The sequence below is a fragment of the Sebastes umbrosus genome, chromosome 18, assembly GCF_015220745.1.
Source record: "Sebastes umbrosus isolate fSebUmb1 chromosome 18, fSebUmb1.pri, whole genome shotgun sequence".
In the NCBI taxonomy this organism is placed as follows: Eukaryota; Metazoa; Chordata; class Actinopteri; order Perciformes; family Sebastidae; genus Sebastes; species Sebastes umbrosus.
The window spans coordinates 9,394,369-9,416,815 of NC_051286.1; the positions used below are offsets into that span (position 1 = coordinate 9,394,369).

Genomic DNA, 22,447 nt, shown 5'->3' on the forward strand with positions numbered 1-22,447 from the left:
AAGGCAAGAAGCATACTGAGAAATAAACCTCCAGTACTGGACTGGATGTTACCTTTCCCTGTAATCGCGAACAAACGTGTGTTATAATGTTACATAACGCAATACAATTTTGCAATATTTAATTTACTAGATTCCCAAACATGGAGCGAATCATGACAGGAAAGCCCCAAATCCTGGGATTATTCCCTGCTGTTGATCTTCGGGCTGAAGACGCAGCAGTACATGGCATGTTGGCAAGGACGCGCAATCGCACAGAGACCAGTAAGACCCTCCATCTGCTTCCTGGCAGCCCGGATTCTGACGGAAAATCCAGTTGAGGTGCTCAGCCGGCTTTAGACTAATCAAGAAAACACGAAGGTGCGGTAGTATCTACAGTACGTTACAGTATAGGCTTTCAGAGCATGTAGAGGCTGAGCTCTTTGATGTGATGGTGGATGGAAGGCAGCAGTGGCCCTGATGCCATAAATCAGGCAAAAGTGGTCCAGACTCTCTCATCTTCTCAGAGTGGTGTGCCACCAAACACACACTCACACTCTTATTTCTGTAGAGGTGCAGCTGATGACAGAGACACAATGGCTTCGGCTGAAAACCCTCTTCTTCACTTTCTTTGTCTGCCTTCTCGCGGCTCTCCTCTCCTCTGACATTTTCTGAGATCAAGGTAGTGATGGAAACACACACACAAACACACACAGCGTTGAAGAAGCCGCATGTCACCGACAGATTAATCCTTCCTCCTCTTCCTCTTTTCTCCTCAATGATTAAACCACACGGAGAGGAGTGGATGAAGGGGCTTGTTTTGTAGCGAAACACCTGAGAATGAACATGAAAGAGGTGAAACATTCACACGGCCGTCCTTTAGTATTAATGTCTCAGGAAAGATTAAGACAGTTTATTTGCAAAAACACGTTTCATGAATGCAATTACAGCTACAAACATGTCATATGCTTAGGACTGAATTTTGGCATCCAACAATTATTAAAACAAGATAATTAACATAAAACGATTATTGTGCCGCAATTCATTTCGCAACGGCGCTGTCATTTTGTCTTGTTATAGCACCTCTTTCCTTTACAGCAGTGCGCTTTTGCCCCGCTCAGCGGGTCAGGGATGGCCAATCGATGAGGGAGGATCCCCTCGTGAGGGATCTCCCCTGCGGTGGCTGGACCTCGCTGGGCGTATTTCCTCCAAACCGGCTCTAGGTTGGCTTGGAAAGGGCCGGGGTGAAGGTGGCGCTTTACAGCACCCCTTGCCCAGACCTCGCTGCTTAGGGACGGAGCTCCCTGCTCCCGGCACGATTGTCAACAGTGCGGCAATGTTGGCAACTCACCCGACCCGTCTTGAAACACAGACCTCGTCTCGTTTACTATGTTTTGTGGGTACGTCTTTTTTGCCGTGTCATCACCATTCATAACCATACAACAAATGTGTTTATGATTCAATTGTTTACTAGAGCACAAAGTTCTTCATAGATCTAGCCTCTTAATTTTGCTCTCAAAGTTCACCGAATTGATGCATTTAACTTTAAAATGTAGCCTACAAAATGTTCTTTCTATCGTGTTAAATAATCGTGATCTCAATATTGACCAAAATAATTGTAATTATGATTTTTGCCATAATCGACCAGCCCTACATTTAGTGTTTCTTGAGTTTCTATTTCTAGTACAACTGCAGCTTCTGAAACACATAAAACATATATTGTTTTCATTATAGGTGTGGAGGACGGAACCTTCCAAAATAAAAAATAAATGAATAAATAAATAAATGACTCAATAAATAAATAAATGAATGAATAAATAAATATGTCAATAAATGTAGCAAAAATAATATAAAAAATTAATGTAGCCATTAATTAATTGATAAAATGTGACATAAATTGATATTTCTGTTTTTGCTTCTTTATTTATTTATCTATCTATCTTTGTATTAATTCCCTTATTTATTTACTCTTCTGTTTAATTTTCCCTTTTATTTAATTGTTTTTTTTTTTTATTTCTGTGTTCTTTTCTTTATACATTTCTTTACACATTTCTTTTTGCATTTCTCATTCATTCATATATTTTAGTTTTTGCCAGGTTCTGTCCTCTATATATAGGTGGCTTAGATTGCTTTTGTGTAGAGTTGTTTATCGAGCGCCATGTGCTGCTGTTTATTTTTGTCTGACAGTCCGCAGCCTGCTGGGAGATTACTGACCACAAGACTAACTGCCCCAGCAAATGCCCATGCATCTATGTCACCACCACAGAGCCATTCACTTCATTCTGTAGCAGAATAGCAAATGGAACTATTCCTTTAACAGCCATGATGTCCTTTGCAGTCTATCAAAAAACCTCAGTGCAGCTCCAACAAGCCACATTTCAGCAGTCGCCGCGCTGCCTTTGTGAGGGATTTAAGCTTTCACTACAATCTGCCTGTCCGGCGCCGGGCTGTGTTGTCTATAATTCAAATACACACATCTCTCTCTCTCTCTGAAACACACATTCACAAATCAGATCAGCGTGTTTTCCTCCCGAGCCGGTCGGTGACAGCGAGGAGAGCGAGAGCTGGATGGATGGAGGGATAAATGATAAACTCTCTCCACTTATTTAATTCACACCCATCCCATCCTGCTCCCCCTCTCATCTGGATGGACATTAACAGATAGAGTCAGTTATGAAATCTGATGTCAAATAAATGGAACCAGCAGTAAAAAAACAAAACAGAAGTTAAATTCACGAGGATGTTAGTGTCACCATTCATCCCTCTTTACAATACATTAATCAGACCTGATGATTGTTGTCAGCTACTTGCTGTGCCGCCGTATACTGCAGGTTCCTGCTTGTCAGCTCTTGTATTGGGTCCTCCAGCGTACTGCATTCAGTTTTGTTGCTTTTAAAAAAATCTGTTTGATCCGTTCTACTTGACAACTGATTATTTCTTTCTCAGTGAGAGCAGCCTTTTCGCTTTTCCCCTTGTAATTGAACTCTGCGTCAGTCCTGTCTGACCGGTCAGAAAAAAGAATGAGATGGAAGCGAGCCAGCAGATCAGATAACTGGATCGGAAATAAAACCAGAAATAATAACCAAGTCGCCCAAGTTGACCCTGAGTCTGGCTGCAGGCCATCAGCTCAGTGGTTCATCTGTGTGATGCTGTTTCTGCTGGAAGAACAGCTGCAGATGCAGAACAACATAATGACAGTTGTGCTGATGTCAAGAACTTTAAGAAACAAAAAGTATTTTTGTCCAACTACTGTCACGTTAAAGGAACAGTGTGTAACATTTCGGGGGATCGATTAGCAGAAATGGAATATAATATTCATAACTATATTTTCATTAGTGTATAATCACCTGAAGCTAAGAATCATTGTGTTTTTATTAGCTTAGAATGAGCCCTTCATTTCTACATAAGGAGCGGGTCCTCTTCACGGAGTCCGCCATGTTTCTACAGTAGCCCAGAAAGGACAAACCAAACACTGGCTCTAGAGAGAGGGTTTCACATTTTTACATTACCTGAAGGCCACCGTAGTTCTCCAACACGCCGCAGAGCGCAAAACTAGAAGGATCGTGGTTATGTTAAATAATAACACTTCCCTGCATTGGCACTTAACATTGGCATTGGATGTGAGTTGTGAAGTGTGGAGTTGTCCCGTATGAACTTAATTCAAAGTGTGTTTGGTACGCATCTTTTCTTCGAGTGCTGTCTCAGACAACAAAGGCTGAATGGAGATGTGAAAGGTAAAAGTAAAGCTGATAGTTTTCCAGCTCCATTCAATAGTAAACTTAATCCTGAGAGAGAAAGAGAGGTGGAGTGGGATGAACCCCTCATTCCACCTTAATAAAACCTGAGCAAAGAGCTGTTGTAGGAGCCTGACACTGCCAAGACCTGTGGACAGATGAAAGTAGACAGAAGGTGGGCTGTAATCAACTCGGGGTCTCCACAACACACACTCCCACAAAGGGCCACTGACAGCACCGGGCTGCATTCCAATCGTATCGCTGAGATCTGAAGGCTAGAAAAGTGAAAAAGACCCAGATGCCGACTTTGTTCTTCATGCGGCTCTAAAGGCAGGTTCACATCTAAAGGTCTGGTTCATGAATCGAACCAGTGCGAGGGTGATGCATTGTTTCAATTGTCCAACTGATCCATTCACAAAGACAAAACTCAAATGGTCCAGAAATTGTAAACAAAAGTCATCTGGTGGAAATGTTGTTTGATTATTGGTCATACAGTTGCCTCGATGCGTGTGATGAGCTTTCCTACGCTGTGACAAGAGTGGCTGGATGAAGCAAAGTAGTTAAATGTTACTCATTTAGGTGCTGCTTAGCTAGTTAACTTTCTAATTCCACCATGCTTTCATGCTAAACTGGTTAATGTACAGAAAATGAGCCAAAAATTGTTGTCACTCATTTGGCGATAGCAATGCGCTTTCCTGAGTATGTGGATGAAGCAAAGTTGTTCAATTTTACTAATGCACTAGAGTTCGAGTGCGCCATTCACACCAACCCAAATGAACCGCACCCAAGAAGGTAAACGCGCCAGGGTTTGGTTCAACCGGATTAAACAAGGCTGGTGTGAACGCGCCCTAAGACTCTTCTATGACATCTCACCTCACCTTTCATTCTGTTAACTATGTGCTTTAAGCTGCTTGAACTCATTTAAATCTGTTTCACTTTACCGCTCCAAAGATATCCAGAAAATTATGATAATTTGGTCAATTCATAAGGCCAATATTAACTTCTGATTATTCTATTCAGCTTGTAGAATTAAGTCAATGGATCTTATGCGCGGGTGTGTCAAGCAAACTCACAGTGTAGCAGGACGCTCTTTAGAGGAGTATCTTAAAAAATAATAATATGTATCTCGACAGCCTATCAATATGGCCTGCAGTAAACCTCTCGGGTTGAAATGTGTTTTGTGGTTTTGATTTCTGCTGGAGTCTCAGCATCAATAGTGGCTTTCTCTTTCACCTTTCTCACCACAAATATCAGTATAGGAAAACCTACCATAGCTGCTGTACCAGCACTAATGTGCACATTATTATCTAGTATTATGCAACACAAACATATTTTGTCTGTGTGTGTGTGTGTGTGTGTGTATGTATGTGTGTGTTAAAGAAGCAGCAAAAGAACAATAAAATGCACTCAGAACTTACAGTAAACTAATGGCTCCAGATGGTGCTTATTATTCAATTAGAGACGTCTCTGTTTAGATTACATAATACAGTAACAACACACACACACTTTAGAAGCCGTATGCTTAGGTTACATGTGTATTGTAAAGATTATAAAGCCCCCTGAGGCATTTGTGATATTCAGCTATATAAATAAAATTGACTTGACTTGACTATTGGCAACACTCACCGTGATAACTGGTTAAATATCCAGCCAGAATGCAGAATTGTGGCTTTCTTACAAACAGCTGGTAAACTAAAAATACTCCACCGGCTAACGTGGATGCCAAACATATGTTGTGCCACCTGTGTTTAGTGCTATTTCTTCCATAGAATCAGACAATGAGGCCAAGATTTCCTGCACAAGCTTCCTTTAAAGTGCTGGTTTCTTTTTGGAAGATTTTCTACCTAAGAACCTAAGAAGGATTTATCACATGTGGTTGATGTCGTCTGCTGGATTTACTGCTACTCGCATGATCCGTCCCTAAATGCAAATGCATAAAGTAGTGTTGTGCACATCGCTGTTTACATGCAGAATGCCTCAAATCACAGGAGAACTGCACTCGTGAGCCTGTTTGTGGTAAATAAGAAAAAAGAAGATGCAGACGTCTCAGTAAATCCGGTCCTGCGTTAAATCAAAACTTTGTCATTCAGTCGTGCATCCCTCTAAATGAAGCCATTACAAGCAGAATCTGAAAACTGATGACTTCTGTTTAACTTAATGTCTTGCTGTTGACAAGACAGCTTGCTACTCTTTTCCCTGCCGTCTGCGCGGGGCATAGAAAAGACGAGGCACTGAGTAAATAAACTGGAATATTATTTTTCCCATCAGAACAAATGTAATATTCAAGAGCAAAATGTAAATTGGTTTAATAGGACTCTCTCTGTTCATATGATCTGATATTCCGCCTGATGTGTGACAGGTCTTTTCATCTCCGCTGCGATGGGTAAACTGTGTGACAAAAATAGTTTTCGCTGCTAAATGTTTCAGTAATAACTCCACAAGCTGTCTTTGTGCAAAAGGATTATGATTTATTAAGTGTACGTCTAACGCTAACAAAAGATCTTTCTCTTGCCAGATGTTGATGTCACAATGTCTGATTGTATTGGGGCAATCACGCTGGACACTTTCTTGGAAGTGAGAAGCACTTTAACAAATTTGTTTGGTAGGGTAAAGCATTTGTTGTCCATTTTTTTGCACCCTGGATGTCTCACATGATTGATTTTTTTCTTGTACTTTTGGGAAAATGTCCTCACCTGAGCATCCACTTTGCAAAAAAACACCAAAACAAATGACTACATCTTTTACTTGGAATAATGTTAGGCGGTGCTCTTCTTGTTTCTGATGCTCTTATGTTGTGGTGTGAGTTAACTTACAATTTAGGCGCTGTATTACAGAAACTTCTTAATTTGCAGATCCTATCTTAACTGTTTGGTAACCATGGTAATTAGGGTTAGGACTGTGATTTAGGAAAAAAAGCATGCAGACACGCCCACTTTATGATAATCACAGTACCAGTATGCAGTACCTGTGAGGGTTTCTGGACAATATTTGCCATTGTTTTGTGTTGTTATTGATTTCCAATAATAAATAAATACATATATTCGCATAAAGCAATCATATTTGCCCAGACCCATGTTGATAAGAGTATTACATACTTGACAAATCTCCCTTTAAGGTGCATTTTGAACAGATAAAAAATGTGTGATTAATTTGTGATTAATTTGCAATTAATCGCGATTAACTATCGACAATCATGCGATAATAGCGATTAATTATTTTAACATGGAGTAGTAGTCAAAGACCAAAGTCTGTATCATTCAAACGTCATCGTCTCAGAAACTGTGGTGAGCGTCCTCTTGATTTATTCAGTCGTGTTGGAATATGCAAGGCATTTGCATTAAAAGCTTTCCCAAAAACAGACCAGACAACATGTACAGTCTGCAGTGAGCCTCGCTTCATTTGGTTTTCTGCCCTCCTCCGTTGACAGAACAGACTTTAACAAGCAAGTCACAGCTTTGTTTTCATTTAAAATCAGATGCAAATGCAGTTTATTCGGTATAAATACTAAAAGAGCCGATCCACTGATCACAAATCCTGCTTTTAATTAATGCCAAACTTTGCGTTTTACTCGTCGGCTCAACCCCACCTCAATTGCACCGCCACTTACACCGCCACGGAACATCCCATAATTAGCTGACGGATTAAGGTGCACCTTACAGTTTAGCAGATCACAGCCACACATTATAATTAAAGTAATTAGGCCTCCTATCTGTCTCTCCGTGCTTCGTTAAATTCACTCCCAGTAAACGCATAATATTGAGGCTGTGGAAATGAGATGGCAGTCTGCCTCCGTGTGCATTTTTTATTTAAAAGTATGAAACTTTGAGATGGTGGTGGGGGAAGGTGCGACGGTGATGCAGCACATTACAGATGGGAGGAAGAGCGGATACCAATATTGGTTTTAATCTGCAAATTGCTGATGTTTCTTCCCTCTAAAAAAGGTTATTTGTCATGGTGCTGCCAAAAAGTGTGCACAAATAATGCATATAAATTGTAAAGCAATCAGTCAAGTTCCATCTTCTCCGTTCCATGTGTGCTGGATGAAAACTAGACCAGATCCCAGATCCATTTTTAATGAAAGGCCAGTATTGTTAAATAATGTCAAATCCACATATGATTTTAAGCCTTTAGACTAAAAAAAGATGAGAAAGGACTGAAGATATTGGAGTAACACGAATAGACACAGGCTTTGGTGACGGGATAAACATGAAAAGTACGACCATAAAGGGAGAGTAAACACAACACATAGGTCTTGTGAAAGAACAGACAGAGATAAGTCATTTTAATACACATCTAGAGTTCTTGTAAAAATACCTGATTTACAACTGGTTTGAGACCAGTTTGTGCTTTTATGATATCTTAGTAACATCCATCCTTATCTGCCTGTAGACCTTGTTTTCAACAAAAAATATGCAGTTAGTGCCACAGGATAGAACAAAGAATAAGAATCCATTAAATCAGATATTTCTGTTTCCACATTCATCCCTACTCAAAATTAGAAATTACATTTCCAATTAGAGAATGATTAAATGCTAATGAGCGTAAGAAGGTAATGATAATTAGCTGCTAATGTACCTCACTGCAGCTCAGGAGGTCTGTTGCTCTCACGTCTCATCACATTGTTCAGCCAAGTGCTGTAGTATTCAAAACCATTCTAGTGATCAGACATTACGTCAAAGCACCACCAGGATGTGGACAGATCTGATCACTGTCGGCTTTCGTTACTGAAAAATCATATCCTCCTTCAGTCAGGAACATCTCTTCTACATTCCTGAGATTGTAGCTTTAACTCTAGTGGGTGAATGAAGGGTTAAACGGAGAGAGGAAAAAGAGAGAAACCACGTCTGGCTTCCCATCAACAGAACAATAATTTGGTATGCAGCAGTAATGATGAAGCTAATTGATCGCTAAACCAGTTTTCCACTAACCACCCTCTGCCAGCAGCCCCTTTTCTCCAACAGGGTCCTGCCAGTGAAATGACACGTCAATAGTTGTTGCAGCAATTAAATGCAGCGTCTCCCCGTTGCCCTTCTTTCACGCCGTTAACGATTTCATCCCCAAGAGAGCAGAAATCAATACACTGCTAACAAAACACACTGGTTCATATCTGCAAGGCTTTTCTTTTGAAATCAGACTTCTCTTTGCTCTCCACCTTGTTATGGAAATGTGAAATTATTATTTTAATTTTTTAATGTACTTCATGTAAGTGTATGTTGAAGACTGGCTGCGGGAATGTCTGATTTTTTTTTTTTCACTTCCTGATCTCTCTTGGAAAAACAAATAAAGGAATAGTTTGTCATTTTTTGGAAATACCGAATAACAGAATAGTAACAGAATCCACCAGCCAGCCCCTCTCAATCTCAGTGATTAACATGTCATATCTTGTTTGTTCAATCCGTACAAAAACAAAAAGTGTAAAAATGTAAATTTCACATTTTTACGTGGGGTTGTGTGCTGGATTATTTCTTGGCTGGGACCAGCTACTTCCTGGAGTCTCAACTGGTTGCCTGGGAACTAGAGGCTGACATTTTTACGGGAATCCCACAGGTCACGGTATTTCTGACACTTTTACTATTCATCACGTGACTGGGACAGGACAGGAAAAGAAGTCAATGGGAGTGGATGGGACGGGAATCATAATAACAATAAGTCCGTTTTAAATACAGTTCTAATATGAATAAACATTATTTTCTTTATTTTGAACAAAAATGGTAACAGTTCTGTTGTCTTTTTTATTCTTTTTTTATTCTCTCCTGTCTGCTCTGGTGGCTGGTTGGTTGCAGCCAGCCACCTGACCAGTGCGTGACGTGTTTGACGATGCACGGTGTGTGCAGCCACCAGAATTCAAATGCAAAAATGGAGTTGGAGTCGGCGGGGAAGATAGCATAATCTACTAAAAAACACAGGAACGGGATAGGGCGGGAGTCATTCTTTGAGGATTGGGATGGGACAAGAATGAAAGTCCACCTCCAACTCCCGTGTCACCCTGACAGGTGCTCGGATCCAAGAGCCTGTCATTTCTACACTTCAGTTTTTGTACAGATTAAACAAATGAGATATAAAATGTTAATTAGAGAGCTTTCAGAGGTGCTGGTAAGCGGATTTTGTTACTGATGGACAAAGCAAGCCGTTTCCCTCTGTTTCTAGCCCTTATGCTAAGCTACTAGAAGATAACCAGCTGCTGGCTGTTGTCTTATAATTAAAGGACGAGAGTGGTTTCGATCTTCTCGTGTCTTTGTTATATAGTGTGAGGTGGCAGCCATTCTTCTGTCTGCTGTGTGCTTCCATCAGCACTCAGTACATTCTTCATCACTCCGTTATTTCTCCTTTTCTGTGCCGACACCCACTGCACTCCCAAGACAAAGCTCCACTGCCACAGGGTGGAAAATGACTACCGGCTAGTGTTGAAGGGGTGAAATGGTCGTCATTAGACATCGACATTATCATCAAAGTCTCATCAGGCGGACAGAGAGACTTGAGCTGAGAGATGAGTGAGGTGTGTGTGTGTGCGTGTGTGTGTTCAGGCCTGTGAGAGTGAAATAAGAGGAGATTGCTACCAGTCAGAGTTCGTTAGGAGTCATTAGATCCTTTGAGGTTGTTCAGTCTTGTTTCTGCAGAGAACCAGCATCTTTTCATCTTTTATTTATGTCTTTTGATCCTGAGTAAAGCCAATGACGCCAGTCTAGAGGAACATTCGGTGCCTGCTGTCACTTTTGCATTCAGCTGAAGTTTGTTTCTTTGGTCTGCAGGTTGGTTCATCATACACTTTCGTGGGTCCCTTTGTTGCAAATTAGCTTTGTTAATGGACTTCATTTTGGTAGCTTTCATCCCGTCAGTTCAAAGACTTTGGCAGCACATTGGAGTCTAATCAAACCCCTTTTAATTTAGTGTAACTTTTAGCAAAGATTAATGGACTTTTGTTTATTTTCTCTGCTGGAGTTCATATCTCTTACTTCATGAAATACTCTGGTTTGCTTTCATCCCCAACTGTTGTTAAAGTTTCTCAAGGCACGAGGCTCTGCTGGATATCAGAAGTCAATAATATTTTCATAAATGCTTTTTTTTTTATGTTGCATTTTATAGTGGCTTTGAATTGCAGTCCCGCTGCTAACAAACTACTCCAGCGTTCCCTTCGGCAGAGGGCGAGGCTTGTATTTCATATCTTTAGTGCAGTTATTCTGAACTAAAGGAACAAATACTCCAGATTGTGAGTAAATCACAACACTACAAAAAATCGGAAAAATACAAAACCACAGACGTATCTTGTGAAAATATTGACCGTGTCGGGGTATGTGAGGTGATGCAGGCAGTGGGCAAAAACAACAACAACAACAAGAAGAGCCTAAAAATAAGGCTCATAAGTAATTTAGGGTGACAAAATTTGAGGTTTGAAAGTGTTGGAGAAGTGAAGATGAAGCAGCATGTTATGCTTTGATCACCTCAGATTCTTCTTTTATTACCTAATTAAAAAGTTATGACTTGCCTCCCCTGTCAGACTGCTTCACGCTGCTATTGTTGAAATGTTCTGGAGAGGTTTAGTTTTTCTTCAGATTCAACTTTTAGAGTTTTTTGGTGGAGCCGCTGATCATTATAGGACCCAATAATATGAATAGATAGGACAAATGTAAGATGTATTCATTCATCTTTAGAGTTTGTATTTTGAGAACTGCAGAAATCTCTCAGGTTCATACTTGTATTTCTGGTTTCTACTATTTCCATTTTAGCACCTGCCCACAAAAAAACTGACATGGTTGTCTTATTTCACAGTTTGTGGGTTGGTAGGCACTCCAGATACCCAAACGTATGTGGACGAGCACTGAAAAAGTGAATTTTTCATGATAGGACTTTTAAAATAAGTGGCTGTGCAGAAACCATCAAAGTAATTTTTTTTTTTTATTCCAGTGTAGCGACATATTCTTTTCATAATTGAATGGAACAGTGTGTAGGATCTAGTGGTATCAGGCGGTGAGGTTGAGATTACAACCAACCAAAGCCTCTCCCGTGTGCCAAGCGTGGAGGAGGACTACGGTGGCGGATGCGAAAACGCGAATGGCCCTCTTTAGAGCCAGATGTTTTTAGAGTAGCGTAGGTCATTTGGAGCAGAGCCAGTGGGAAGTGAGTGGTGATGCAAGAGAGAGAGAGAGTGGCGGCGACGGGAGCAAGTAACATTATCAACTCCGGCCCAAGCAGTTCTGGGCTACTTTAGAAACATAGTGGCCAGCTCCATGAAGAGGACTCGCTCCCTATGTAGATATAAACGTCTCATTCTAAGCTAACGAAAACACAACAATTCTTATTTTCGGGTGATTATACACTAATGAAAACATACTTAATATTATATTCCATTTCTGCCAACAGATCCCCCTAAATGTTACACACTGGTCCTTTAAGATCCAGACACTAAAAAGATATAAGAAGCACAATGATTTCTATTGAAAACAGGTTGAAATAGTTGTTTTTCACTTGATATAAGACAACAAGTTTGCAGTGAGATATGAGAAGCTGATTCAGTTTGGTCTTTATTTCCCAGTTAGACTTCTATTTCTATGTAGATAATGTAGCCGTCTGCGTTTGTGAATATATTCGTAGACATTAACATTTCTTTCGTTTGGTGTATTTTGACATTATAGTTACAGTTTGTTTATTGAACCTGTTTTCTGAAGTTTATTTTGACAAGCAAATGTCAAGAGTGCAATGCAGAATATTCACGATTTGACACTTACAAGCGAGTCCTGCATCCAAACAACAAAGAAGAAAGTTTTCAGAGAGAATCACAGAAAGCCAAGAAAGTACAACAGAGGTTAAAAAGTTCATGTAAAAGCGAGCAGAAGTTTTTATTGTTTTTACTTTTTCCAGCTTTTCCAGTGTTTGACAGCGGAGTCGTATATTTCATCCAGCAGCTAGCAGGGCCTCGCGCCTGGTGAAAGTCTTAGTGAGTTTCTCAGCTGTGACTTTCTCCCCAGCTGACGGATGAAAATTTGTGGCATTTCGCTGTCACCGTATCGATCTGCCTGGTATCACTGTCATTTATGCAAACTCCTCGGAGGACGTGAACCCGATCGACCCGAGGAGATGAGAGGAGGATCACTCTCTCACACTTTCTCCTTCTGTCTCACACTCTCTCTTTCTGTTCTTCCTCACACACTCACACCTCAGAACAATGTACACACACACACATATACACCAACATGTGCCAACCAGCAAACCAGCGTTGTATTCAGTAAAAGGAAGCTGGCATTGCAGCTTCTTTGATTATTCAAAATAAACTACTTAAACAGTGAATACAACATTAATGTTAATCTGAATCACATGAACCTCTCCCAAAAGTCTAAATTGAGATTTAATGAATGAATAAAACTAGACACTATGGTACAGCAGAATAATAAAGTGTAGTTACTGCCAGTGCATGTAAACAATGTAAGAATAATTAAGATTCTTATCAGATTCTGCCATCTATCCGAGCACTAAACCAAAAGCAACAACCTAAAAATCCAACCATCTTTCATCTGCATGGTAGCATTGGGCTCCCGGTCTGTTCATAATAGGCATCATTGGTTTTATAGCCCGCAACTTTACTGTTTCGGTCAGTCTCACTGCTCTCTTAAACCTCCTTTCCAGCCTCAGCAAGCAGCTCTGATACAACCAGACAAAGTGAGCAACTAGCTGGTGAACATGATGGAGCATTTAGCAGCTTAACAGCCAGATATTTCCCTCAGGAGTTGGTGGAGACAAAGATAAAGGAGAAGGAATATTGGACCTTGGTCATAAGTTGATAATATGTCGGTGTTGTGTTTGCAACTTGTAAAAAATTAATTAATCTTTAAGGCAAAATTATGGTAAATGGTAAATGTACTAGCACGGGCTATAGGCAGGCTGTTCTCATACACCCTTCGTAGCTGTACCTATGAAAAGTAACGCACTATAATTTGTATATATCCCATGAAAAGAATTTGTGTGTAATTCACGTAATTGTGAACCAGGATCGTAGGGAGGAGGTCGGGGTGGATGGGTGGGTTTGAAAACACCTAAGACCGGTGTTGGTGTCCCGTGTGAAACCAGAAGTCAACATTGATTCATTTGTCATGTAATTTACGTACTTAAGTAACGCCACCAAAAGCGATCTATTCCTAAACCTAACTAAGTAGTTTTGTTGACTAATCCTAACCGAGTTGATCTTTTCCTAAGCCTAAATCATTTTCTTGCCTAAACCTAAGGAAGTTGTTTCCTGTCAAGACAGAAGTTTATTTTGAAAAGACTGTATGCATGTAAATGAGCGGAAATTGACACGTGTTGCTGGACATTCGTGTGAGCAGTTTTTGCAATTTGGGGTTTGTTTCTTTATTTACAGTGAAGAAATAATGACATTCTTTCCCATTACAGTAATGCTGGACAAATCTTTATTTTACAAGAAAATCCCTGACAAAATTCAACTTTTCCGGGCCCTTTGTGTTTACGTGAACATGAGCAACAATCACAGCAGTTACTTGAGGTATAAAATGAATGTTCATAGCACAATACTGCATGATACAGACATCTAGGGTTGTGACAGTTTGAAGGGTTAAATCATAAGCTGAACTCGCTGTATGAAAGCACACAACACCTCTTGACAGAGATTATTCCGCCTTAAGGCAGGACTTCCTTTAAGGCTGTGCCACTGCCTTAACAAGAGCTTTGTCTGGGAGGAAGCACTGCCCGAGAGGATCAGTTAAGAGTAAGAAAGTCCCCAAACCTGTGTGTATTGTAGTGCTCACAAATCCCATGAAGTCAGGATGGGTGACTAGTACTATACATACTATATATTATATATTGTTTTATTGGGAATTTCCTCCAGAAATGTGTTCTTTAGCATTAAAACCATCGATTATTTACCTAGATGTCATTTAATACGATTAAATTCAAATATTGTGAATATTAACCTTAAATATTTGCTGATATCTGCAACCCACTCTAAAATAATATCTACGTTTGGCACGTTGTCCACTTGATCCAATATCTGTTGATCCCTCATGATGACATTGAAAGACACACACACACACACACACGTCTCTGCTTCCTTGTCTCTCTGTCCATTTGTCGGGCAAATTACGCTGATGAGTTCAGATGCGGGTGTATTGGTTCACGAGGCAGTGTAAATGTTTACTTTGATACATGTGTGTGCATATACTGTATGTGTTTGTTATTTTGGTGTGTGTGTGTGTGTGTGTGTGTGTGTGTGTGTGTGTGTGTGTGTGTGTGTGTGTGTGTGTGTGTGTGTGTGTGTGTGTGTGTGTGTGTGTGTGTGTGTGTGTGTGTGTGTGTGTGTGTGAGCAGACCCCACAGCGTTATGATTAGTGCATTTCATCTGCAGAAGTGTACCAATGGCTCTCGGGATGTGATGGAGATTTTAGCTCCTCTAACTGTTACGTCTGCTCCATTCACTTCCTAAGCTGATGAGAGACTGAGCTGGCTGAATAATTTAGACGCGTGGAGGAAAAGGATGTTTTATTTTGGAGTAAACTGAATTTTCTCAGCCTTATTTGGCTCCTTGCAGTTTGCCTCTGATCTCGGACGTTTCATTCCTCATTTGAAAAAGCAGACTGAGAGAGACTTGACATGAGAGATCCAAAATGAAAAGACAGATCGTGAAATAAACTTGTGATTTTATCCTATTTATAAATAAGACCACTTGAGTTTACTGCTTCCATTTGATCTCAATATGTCTCAGTATGTGAATTATTAGCTGTAGTAGCTGCGTGAAGTGTTGGTCTGTCTGTCCACTACTTTTGGTCCAGACTGGAATATTTCCATAACTGTTGGATGGATTTCTATAAAATTGACATTCTTGTTCCTCAGAGGATTAATCCTAATGACTTTGGTGATCCTCTGATCTTTCTTCTAGCGCCACCATGAGGTTGATATTTGTGGTATTGAGTGAAATCAGTGGGCTACCTCCGGGTCTGAAAAGTGAAGCCAATGCTCAAGTGCCTTAAACTTGCATTCTTTCTAATAGCCAGCAGGGGGCGACTCCTCTGGTTGCAAAAAGAAGACTGATTGTATACCTGCTAAAGATCAGCATGTTAGCATTGCCATTGTGAGCATGTTAGCACGCTAACAGGCTAAATTAAGCATGGTGAACATGCAGAAAACTGCTACTTTTCCAATGAGAAAGTGAAAAGCGACAACAAAAAGTCAAGCCGACAGCCAACTGCTAACAGCTACATCTTGTTTCATAATAATGTGGGTTAAAAATAAGTGATTATATTGAATTGTTGCCCAGAGAAAGTGGAGGAAAATAAACAAATATGGTCTAGATAAAAAATGCGAAGCAAATTAGGCTTGAAGTAGAAGTCAAATAATACAAAAATTATATAAATGTCAAGATATATTTAATATGCCGCATATGGGGATGATCATATTCACATTAAGAGGTCAGTAAAAATCAAATGAGGGAATAAGTCCCATGGCTGAGTACCTTTTGATTGTCTTAGTTTCTTCTCTTATTGAGTAAAGCTCTGTAAATCCTTTCATCTCTCAGCGAGGCATGGCCCGGCATAAAAAGTAGACGTCATTGTTTCAAAGAAAGCTTTTGCTCCTTTTTCTCTCCTCATTTTGTCTACACGCTCTTTTCTAATTCTGTTGACGGACTTTGGTCCGGAGTAAACAAAGGCATTCGCACAGTTCAGTGTGCTGAATTATTGACTTGGTTTTTTCAAAGAGGCAACACATAGCTTTATTACTCATGGCAGGGGGAGAGAAGCATGGGGAAGAGTGTCTCGTGGTTTTTCATGTGGAAATGTAAAACCCCTCTCTCTCTCTCTCTCTCTCTCTTTCTCTCTCTGTTTCTCTCTCTCCCTCTCTCTCTCTCTCTGTTTCTCTCCCTCTCTCTCTCTGTGAGCAGGGGATCACTGTGCTGTCAGATTACGACTCTCTGGATGGCTGCATGTATTTTTGGGATGGATTTAAAGGTCAATCTCATGCACAACAGTTTGGTTGTGTTATTTTTATCCCCAGCAATACGAGGCATCGACCGATCTCTAATTTATTAGTGTGGGGCATCACTAGTGCTTCTCAGCTAATACTGGAAGCATCCAGGAATGCACTGGAAGGTTTTTACTGCATATATTGTATGCAGCTGTGTACCAGCTCATTTACTTGTCAGCTTTGCTCATTTGCAGTGCAATAGCATTATACATAATACGGCAGTAATTTGCATTTCTCTGCCTGCTTTATGTCTTCATTGCATTTGATCTGTAAGCTGATTTGAAAAAAATGTAATAGTGTGACAAATGTTTTTCTGGCATTGCCCAACAACAGTGAAATCGTATTACGTCTTTGCACCAATGTAGCCATATATTAAAGGGTAACTTCGTTATTTTTCAACCTGGACCCTATTTTCCCATTTATTTGTGTCTAAGTGTCTGACAACATTATGGAAAGGACCCTACAGAAATCATCTAAAGATTCAGCCATGACATTTACATTTTTTTAGATAACACTAAGATATGCTTTCTTTACTCCAACACAACAAACTCTGCCCGGCTGGCACTCGCGTTTCCACCGTGGATGTATTCCACTATTCCACCGTTGTCTTCCGGCATCACCTCACCTCACCAGATTTCACAACGAGACTTCTCCTTGAGCGAGACTCTTTCCATAATGTCAGACATTTATAATAACAATCTGAGGCTGTCATGGCAAAAACAAGCACTTTTAGTGCACGTAAATGACGGTGTCAGCTTGCCCCAATAGGATTACACTACAGCCTGTGAGCAGCTGCCGCCTACAGCCAATTTGGACCAATTTTGGAAATTGTTGTCGCTTTTAGTCAGTTAGACACAAAAACATTGGAAAATAGGGTCCAGGTTGAAAAATACTGACGTTGCCCTTTAAGTACCTTTGAATCATTTTTGGTGTGTTATAGTGCATATTCTAAACTTTGAGCACCAACTATTGCGCATAAGTAAAATTCATTATGATGATTGAGAAGCTTCTCCATCCTACAAAGAATATATTTAAAGGTGTTGAACATTAATATCAATATCAACCATCCTTTAATCTTCATATTTCCTTAGTTTACCTCATGCTATGACGTTCTGCTGTTTCATTTGTAGTCTCCACTTTAATTTTTAAACAACACAGCAGTCCATGTCGTTTGAACCGGAGCTACGAGAGGTGCAGCTGGTCTCCCACCAGTTTTAATACCGTAATAACTCCTGATTATGAACATGTCTAAGAGCTAATGGGTTTCTCTCCTCTCCGTTGCAGGTTATCTATGCACTGAACACGAAAAACGACGAGCACGAGGCGGCCATCGCCACTCTGAAGGAGGCCCATGAGGAGGAGGTGCAGCAGATTCTGTCCGAGACCAGAGAGAAGATACTACAGGTCTTTACATTTAATGTAATTAATTAAAAACACTGACTTTTAAATGAAGTTAATGCTCTCTGAGTTATATCATCTGTCCTACGTTGTTAAGAAATGTCATAAAAATGTACATTCTCTAGGTGGATGTACAGTTTAAATGTAAGAAGGACACAGGATACCAACTGAAGAGAAAAAGCAGTTTTGAGGGTGGAAGCAGTGGTGGAAGAAGTATTCTTAAAACAAGATCTTTTTACTAAAGTAAAAGTAGTTTTACCACAGTGTAAAAATACTCTGTTACAATTAAAAGTCCTGTATTCAAAATTTTATTGAGGTAAAAGTACAAAAGTAGGGCTGCAACTAACGATTATTTTCATTTTCGATTAATCGCGATTAATAGATTAGTTGTTTGGTCTATAAAATGTCAGAAAATGGTGAAAAATGTCAATCAGTGTTTCCCAAAGTCCAAGATGACGTCCTCAAATGTCTTGTTTTGTCCACAACTCAAAGATATTCAGTTTACTGTCATAGAGGAGTAAAGAAACCAGAAAATATTCACATTTAAGAAGCTGAAATCAGAGAACTTGGACTTTTTTTTTCTAAAAAAGATGACTCAAACCGATTAATCCATTATCAAAATAGTTGCCGATTAATTTAATAGTTGACAACTAATCTATTAATAAATTAATCGTTGCAGCTCTATAAAAGTATTAACATTAAAATCTACTTAAAGTACCAAAAGTAACAGTACTCATTATGCAGAATGTCCCATTTCAGAATAATATATATAGTTGTAATACTATCATTGATATATTAATGTACATATCACTTTTATGATGCAGCTGGTAAAGGTTTAATCTTTAATAATATATCATATATTTGTTGATCATATTTTGTAGTAATAATCTGAATCTGTAAGGTAACTAGTAACTAAATTGATCAAATAAATGTAGTGGAGTAAAAATCACAGTATTTGCCTCTGAAATGTACTTTCCACCACTGGGTGTAAATAAACATCGAGTTAAATAAGTAATGCCATGTTAAATCAATAACTGCTTCCTGGGAGGATTAAGTAAATACATTTGACAGAATTTCTGCTTTAGATTGATTGACAACTCATGAGTTATTAATATGTTTTTCTGGTTAAATAGATTAATTAGTGGAGCAAAGATTTGTGCTCTTTTGGCATGAGTAGGCTTCGATTTGACTATTGATTTAAACAGCCGAGGGGACTCTTTGGAAATGAACTCACCGCGGTCACATTCAGGTCAGGCGGTCAAGATGAGATGGTTTCATTGTGCATCGTACAGCCATCTATAGCTGCTCTAAACTACAATACTTCTCTGTGGTGCAGCTGCTCACTATCACATGACAGCTGTTCCACTGGAGAGCCAGAGAACCGAGATCACATTCAAAACGAACTCATCAATATTTAATCAACTGAATATTCATTATTTAGGTCTATATGTCATCTCTCCTTCCTTATGGGAATTACTTGCTTCACTGACAGCAATGTGAATAAACCTCGAACAGCTGAACACATACTGTATATACAGACATTTATAGTCTGCCTGGAGGGAAGGTTCAGTGTTGTGTAATGAAATATGATGAATTGAATTTACCTATTTAATCTTTCAATTTTTCACTTTCGTGAATCAAGGCCAAATCTAATTTAGAAATCCATGGTGTTTATTTACTATCGCCAAGGAGACCATTATTATATATTCTGTCCTGTTTGTTACTGTATACTGTTACTTATGCTGCCTTCAGATGAAAATCGTGAGCTTGTGTTCAACGTGGGAAGTCGTGTACACGATATGCTTGGCGTTCAAGTGGTTAAGTCGTGAGAACGCCGCTGCTAAGCAACGGCAATACTGACGTTACTGTTGGCGTCTAGAAGCTAAAGAGGCTAACAAGTGAGTAACATAATGCAGAAAATGCAAAGGCATAATGACAGAGGAAAAAGATTAGTCAGTTGGGAATATCAACATTTTCCTCAGACCTATTATAAAATTACGGAGAAAAACAATATAAGACTAAAATTACAATGTATTCACTTATTATGCACCGAAAAATGAACTTCCATGACCTCCGCCATTTCTGACAACGTCAACAAACACATCACAACTCGAAACTTTCCACTTGAAAGATCGAATACCACAAGAGGGGGGTGTTCATATGGACTCTTCTCGTGAACAGGCACCATTATTTTTTTCTCGAGGATTTGTTTTTCACATTGCACAACATTGAACATTTCAGTCTACATAATCAGTCTCATCCATCCCATGATCGATGATGTGTGTTTTGGTGCACAATCGGATGCGGATTCCAAATACTATTGTTTAAATCAACAGTACAAGAGCAAGATCAGCGATGAGATGGACCTGAAGAGGCGGATCCAGTCTCTGGAGGAGTCCATGGAGCTCCATGATAGGATGAAGAGGCAGGCGCTGGCCGAGTTCGAGAGCTACCGTCAGAGGGTGGAGGACATGCAGCTTTGCACCGAGGCTCAGGTAGACAGAGGAGTGATGCAGTATGTGTGTGTGTGTGTGTGTGTGTGTGTGGGTGTGATGCTGCAGTAGTCACAGCTGCAGGTAATCAGTACTAATGTCTGTTTCTGTCTCCTGTTGTGAGGCTGGAGAGTCTCTCTTGTCTTTCAGCATCACCACTGTGCGTTTGTCTGGATATTTAACGTGTTGCGTAGTATTAGCAATCTCCCTCCAGCCTGACGACGGATGAGCCTCTGGGGGCAAGGGGTTATATTTTTGGGCATCCGATGTAGCCGGTGGTTATCCGGGCCAAGACTTCCTTTTCCGTGCACCGGTTGTTTACAGTCCGATTAGCAACTTGAGATGTGAGACTGGAGCTGAGAGAGTTGAGAAACGACGTGTACGACCGGATTGTTTCACAAGTAGCCAGTTTACAAGCTAATTTTAAACCAATAAAAAGCGAAATCATCGTCAGACGTTAGCCGGTGGGTTCAGAGATTGCATTTCAGCCAATGCGTTCTGCCTCCTTTGCTCTCTACATGGACTGTTTACTGGCATTTAACCAAAGCCTGCTTGAACGTGAGTGGTCAATGCTACTCTGACTACAAACGGAAACCAGAACGATTCCGATACCAAAATCTAGTCCTGACAGATTCTACATGTTAGTGCTAAATCTGTTTATATTGTGATTAGATTATAGTAGTAGTGATCAGGGGCTCCTTCAGGTCCCCTTTTTCACTTGTTATTTCCAGTGTCTTGTATCCAGATAAAATCCAAATGAGATTTAATACACTTTTGTTTACATTTAGCCAAATATATATGCATCTTAGGACACAAATATGATTTCAATCCATCTTGGTCTTCGATTTGCAGGCTACATGCACATCAGGGTGGTAATAGCAATGCCATAAATGAAGACAAACACATGGATGATACCCACACAGATGGTTCAGTGATTGCACTGATCAGAGATCAGATAAACGTTGCAACAGCTCACTTTAATGAAATAAGGAATAACTTCAGAGTAATTTCAGAGCAACCTCAACCAACTGCCGGTATCACAGTGGGTAGACCCTGTGAGTCATTTCCACATCTTGTTTACTGGTGTAGTTACAGTACGGAGAGAGGATTAAATATTACATGTGCGTCTTAGAAAGACTGATGCATTTACACCTCCAACATCAACATCTGGATAGAATGTGTGTCAACCTCCCGAGGTGGTTTGAACAACTGAATTTCAATCTGCCTCAGATGCTTCTTGGATGCATTTACACCTCAACATGGTGGATACATTTACACTTGGCTTTGTTGATTAGCTAATCATCCCAAGACACATGAAGTGACTAAGTGTAAATTGGTTTCTCCACCAGTTCTGTGTTGTATGTTTTGTTCCGTATACCATTCCCCATGGGCCGCAGAATGCATCTGAACAAGGGGGGGAGGGGCGGCATAATTTCAAGGCTCGCGGAGGGGGTGGGGGAATATGCATTGAAACAGACATAGGCCTATATTAAACTACTGTTGAGTAGTTACACTTTTTTAGTCCGACACCCAGGCCAGGCGCCAGGGTGAAGTGACTGAGGAGGGTGTTAAAGATTGCGGTCTCAACTCAAAGTGTGTTTATTGGCATGAAAGTTTCCAAAAACAATCTCTCCCTCTCTCTCTCTCTTTACAACCATGAAAAGCAAGCAGAAGAAACCAAACTAAGAAACCGTGTCCTATCGATCTCCTCCAGTTCATTTCAGTACAACGGACAGTGTCACACCTACGCACATACACTCTCTACACATTACAAACAGTGCTGTCCATGGTTCTGAAACAACATACTTGATAAACCATGCATGTGATTGGTAAATGTCAAATTGCATCGCAGCACCTCACCCCCCAGCCATTCTAAATCTTTGTGTG

At 40.1% G+C, this 22,447-nt stretch overlaps 1 protein-coding gene and 1 long non-coding RNA gene across 16 annotated transcripts in view; one reads left to right on the top strand and one right to left on the bottom strand.

Annotated features, from left to right (window-relative positions):
- fam184a (family with sequence similarity 184 member A) overlaps positions 1-22,447 on the top strand; it is a 167,870-nt gene that overhangs the window by 61,795 nt on the left and 83,628 nt on the right. For 9 of the 15 annotated variants that reach the window (XM_037750663.1, XM_037750661.1, XM_037750672.1 and 6 more), the window contains 2 exons: positions 17,955-18,089; positions 20,405-20,563. In XM_037750663.1, the coding sequence (XP_037606591.1) occupies positions 17,955-18,089; positions 20,405-20,563 (294 nt within the window). Of the gene's footprint in view, positions 1-16,587; positions 16,655-17,954; positions 18,090-20,404; positions 20,564-22,447 lie in introns of all 15 variants that reach the window. The other 6 variants (XM_037750668.1, XM_037750664.1, XM_037750667.1 and 3 more) reach the window with 3 other exon arrangements.
- On the bottom strand, positions 8,894-9,313 carry LOC119476963. The gene is made up of 2 exons (XR_005204139.1): positions 9,188-9,313; positions 8,894-8,946 (listed from the first exon to the last, which is right to left on the bottom strand). It is a non-coding gene; the product is annotated as an uncharacterized LOC119476963 (long non-coding RNA).